This window comes from Cyprinodon variegatus, unplaced genomic scaffold (genome assembly GCF_000732505.1).
Source record: "Cyprinodon variegatus isolate N-32 unplaced genomic scaffold, C_variegatus-1.0 Scaffold653, whole genome shotgun sequence".
Classification (NCBI taxonomy): domain Eukaryota; kingdom Metazoa; phylum Chordata; class Actinopteri; order Cyprinodontiformes; family Cyprinodontidae; genus Cyprinodon; species Cyprinodon variegatus.
Genome location: NW_015151106.1, coordinates 66000 through 70214, shown reverse-complemented (window position 1 = coordinate 70214; position 4215 = coordinate 66000). Strand labels below are relative to the sequence as shown.

General features: G+C 39.4%; 1 protein-coding gene across 1 annotated transcript in view; it reads left to right on the top strand.

Moving 5' to 3' along the window:
* Window positions 1-792: 792 nt before the first annotated feature.
* The window catches only part of LOC107096837 (Ca(2+)-independent N-acyltransferase-like), a 5288-nt gene continuing 1865 nt past the window's right edge, over window positions 793-4215 (top strand). Inside the window, exons 1-2 of the mRNA XM_015393706.1 lie at window positions 793-1616; window positions 3330-3459. Of these exons, the coding sequence (XP_015249192.1) occupies window positions 1608-1616; window positions 3330-3459 (139 nt within the window). The 5' untranslated portion in view covers window positions 793-1607. The remainder of the gene's footprint in view (window positions 1617-3329; window positions 3460-4215) is intronic.

Sequence of the window (4215 nt, the reverse complement as noted above, 5' to 3'; positions counted from 1 at the left end):
ATTCGGGGAGAACAGGAGGAAATCTGGGTCAAATGGAACAGAAGCGTACTGATGACATCACTGGAGCTGCATTTCACATAGATAATAATAAATTCGTACTTTATTTACTTTACTGGGGGAATAATATTGAACACACTCAGATAAACACAGATCAAATGAACATTTTGCCAGCAAAATCAGCATCAGCGGTCCTTCTGCAGACGTTAGCCCTGGCTGCGATTAGCTTTAGAGCTCCACTGGTGACGTTCCTGTTTGGACAGAACCAGGTGAGAGGTCAACGTCTGTTCAACAGGTCTGATTGCAGAACTTTAGCGTTCGGCGATGAAGATGAGGATGAAGAACTCAGTCAGCGTAGTTGAACTGATTATTTTCTTTTTTTTCCTTTTTGGCTCAGCTTTAGGTTTCCTTTTAAAGTGAACACGATCTGTTTGTTCTGCACGTAGGTGTTTCCCGTCTAGCTCATTTCCAGCTGGTGTCTCTGACCTCATCTTTCATCAGTTCATTGCTCACACCTTGCCTCCAAATTGTCCAGAATGCAGCTGCGGTTGTGGTACAGCAGAGGTAGCACCTCTGCACCGGCTTCCTGTTGCTTCTGTTTTTAAATCTTCTTGCTGATCAGAGCTCCTGTTTATTTAGCTGCAGGAAGCTGATGTCATCCTCTCTGCAGAGCCTCAGCTGTTTTAGTGCCTGTTTATGCTTTTGCTGGAGATAAACTATGAAACGTCTAGTTTATCTCGACAAAATGGGAGGAAAAAAAAGACTTCCCACTCTCTAGGATGAGGTCAAATCTGAGACATTAAAGGGAAAAAGTAAAGTTAAAGTTGAGCTAAAGTTCTTCCTTAAGAAAAGGATGTTTTCTTCCCTTCAAAACCAAGTCACCAGACTTAGATTTGGACGACCCGGCTGGCGCTGCAGAAGTTCCTGTCGTATCTGGAAGGCAGGGTGGGGAAACCACAAGCTGGAACAAGATTTTTTCTCATTTCATAACAAAGTGGTCATATATTTGGGTGTGGCTGAAACTTGTCTTCTGTATCTTGCTAATAGAACAGAGCCTGACCCATTAAAAAAATTAGAGTTCTTTTCTTTTATTTAGTTGAAAATGCAGCTTAACTAAACTTTTTTTCTCTTTAATGTCATTTTTTGAAGGATCAGTTGAACAAAGAAAGGTTGTGGTAGCTGTTCTGGTTTATCTTCTTGCACTTTCCTTGTTATCTCTATGAAAAAACCCAAACCAAACGGACTGAAGCTAGTTCCTCTTTCAGATGATCTGTTTAGGAAACACCTGCTAACACACCCAAAGGTCCCGGGATGGAGACCCTGAAGGAGATCTAAGGTTTTCCATGAAGAGGGAATCCGGTTAGAACCACCAAAGGGATCCAGAACCCAAGTGGAGCCTGGAAGTTCTCTCTAAAGAGGCGACCAGAGGAGGATCAGGCTATTCTTCTCCTGGAGGTGTAAAGTGAGAGCGCTCAGTGGACCATAGCAGACTGCTGCACACATTCATCACATGGGTGAGTTTGGTATGTAAAGCAGCAGGGGTTCCTGTGTGACTGCGGTGGGGTTTCTTTTAGATCAGGAGGACGAAGCTGCGGAGAACATCGACAGACATGGGCACGGTAAGAAAGCTTCACCTGATGAAGGAGCTGCTGCTCAGGACTCTGTTTGGGTCCAATTTTCACTTTATTTCTCTTTCCTGCTCAGAAAAGTCCATCATTGTTAATCATGGAGGCTGTTATTAGGATGAAACATTTCTGCTTTCTTGAAACAAGTTTTCTAAAACTGAGTTAATTTAGGTCATAATTAGCTGGAAATGTTGACTCATTTACCAGCAGTAATTCAGGTCCTCGTCGCCATATTGTTTGATTTTAGACAATGTTGCGGATTTAAGAGCTGTTTTCTAAAACTCTGCACCTCTGGCCTGAAGGTTTCCTGTCCAAACCTGGCCTGAAGTTAACCCTCTGACCACAATTTTCATTCCCTTCGTGCAATGACAGTACAACTAGTAGACTTTGGCTTGGAAGGACTTTTTTAACCGATCCATCTTGATTCATAGTGTGAACAGAACAGGATGATATTCAGTTCACTGCTTACTGAACACTTCCTTAGCCTCTATGTTTTAATGGTACTACTTCATGTTCGTAGAAGGCTGCTTAGATTGTTTACTCTGATTTAGCCGGATGCGTCTCTTTTCCATTAATCACACAATAAAAACAAAATCTAACAAATTTTAAGGCAAATTATTTCATAAATATGCTTCTAGTTCGGTGCACACATCCATGAGACGAAGAACGCAAGCAATCGTTTTATGATTCAGACATAATAGACCTTATATGATAAACTGTTGAACTTCATTAAAGGATATTCTATTCTCTCTCTCTATTTATCTTAAACTTTAAAATCTTTCCTTTGGGACTCCACCTGTTAGGTCCTGCTTGAAATGGGTCATATTTGTGAACCATTTCCCCCAATAAATTACTGACCCTGATCGCTAACATTAGCATAGCGCTAAGATCTTAACGTGTGATGGCCGCTCCGGAACATGGACTTTTGTAGCTAATATAACCATTAACTGATGTCAACCCTTAAAGTCCTTCTTGGTGTCTTTACCATTTGATTCATTAGTTCTTCTTAATGTTTTTAGAGAGACAGAAAGGCAGAAAAACAACCCCACAGCATGATGCAGCCTCCTCCATACCCATTGAGTGCGTTACGGTTTAAGCAAAGTTTCACCATTATGTCCAAACAATTTGGTTTTAGTTTCATCAGACCACAAGACATGTCTGCAGATGTGACGCACTTTACCCCCGAGTGCATTTAAAAACAGTAATCCGTTTGTTTGAATCATATCTTGTTTTACTCAATGAATAATGACTTCTTCTTCACTGAGCGGCATTTCAGCCCACAGCAGTAGACTCACTTATTCACTTTGCATAATCAAACTTCTTGTGCTGTTGGTCAGAAGCTGATCAAAGCTTTACATCATCTAGGGTATCCTGAGTTGTTTAAATGGAACAAGGAAAACTTATCTTTTAGCAGCTTTATTTCAGTCGCTGTCGATCGTTTCTTCTGACTTAACTGAAATCCAGAAAAATCTGCCCCAAATTACCTGTAAAAATGTAAAGAAATCGGAAAAAATATGCTCTGACTGGTTCAGAAGAACCCGTCTTAGCAGGCTCCGCCCACAACCCTATTGACCAACAGGGTCTGTTTCATCATTGGTAAATAAGACCCCATTAGGAAGAGAAAACATCTTTAATGATTGTAGAAAATGTAATAAAATGTGTTTCAGCTGAATTTACTGCAGTTTTTTGTTTTTTTTTCCATTGCAGACCAATTCCCGTCCGAAGCTTTACCCAGGAGACATCGTGGAATATCCCAGGAACAAATACTTTTCCCACTTTGGGATATACTTTGGGGAGAGGGACGGTGTTCCCTATGTGGCTCACCTGACAAGCAGAGGTCAGTCATCGTCTTCAACGTCCAGAAATATCTTGGATTTTCTCTCTTCTTTTTTAAGAAAACAGCTGAAATGTCTAAATGAGAAATGTTAGTCTTTAGATAAATCATTGATGATGTTCTTAGAAGAAAGGAAATGTTCTGACGATACAGATTTTCTATTTTTGTAATAACTGAAAATATTCTTCTTGGCAACAAAAAATAACTTATATTTTCTTTCTGAGCTCAAATTGTTAGAAATAAAAGCAATGTAGTGGGGAAAATATTTCATTATTCACCCCAGTTAAATAAACAGAGATCTTATTGCTTGGTAATCAGCCCTGTTCTGAATTAGACAGAGTTTATCTCCCTTATTTATAATGAGGAAAAAACTGTAAAGGTTTTGTCAGAGTCAAAACAAATTAAACACACTTTGGTTAAACAATAACAATTAAGAATTTGGCTTATGGAATACAAATTCGTATGCAAAACACTTCTCCCTCAGACATTATGATGCCTTGCAGGTGAAACAGACCGAGTTAAAACATTTTTCACTGGATAAATAGCTTAACTAAATATATGAAACAAGAGAAATCTACATTTTCCCACCACAGCAACAACAAAGGTTTGTTAAAATGGTGAAAACAGTCTAGCGTTGAGCTGCTCCAGTGTTTCCTGCAGGAAGTACTTTGTTGAACTGACCTTTTTTTCATATAAAATAAATTTAAAACCACGTAATGGGATGTCGTTTTGGACGTTTTTTATGTTGATAGACCAAAT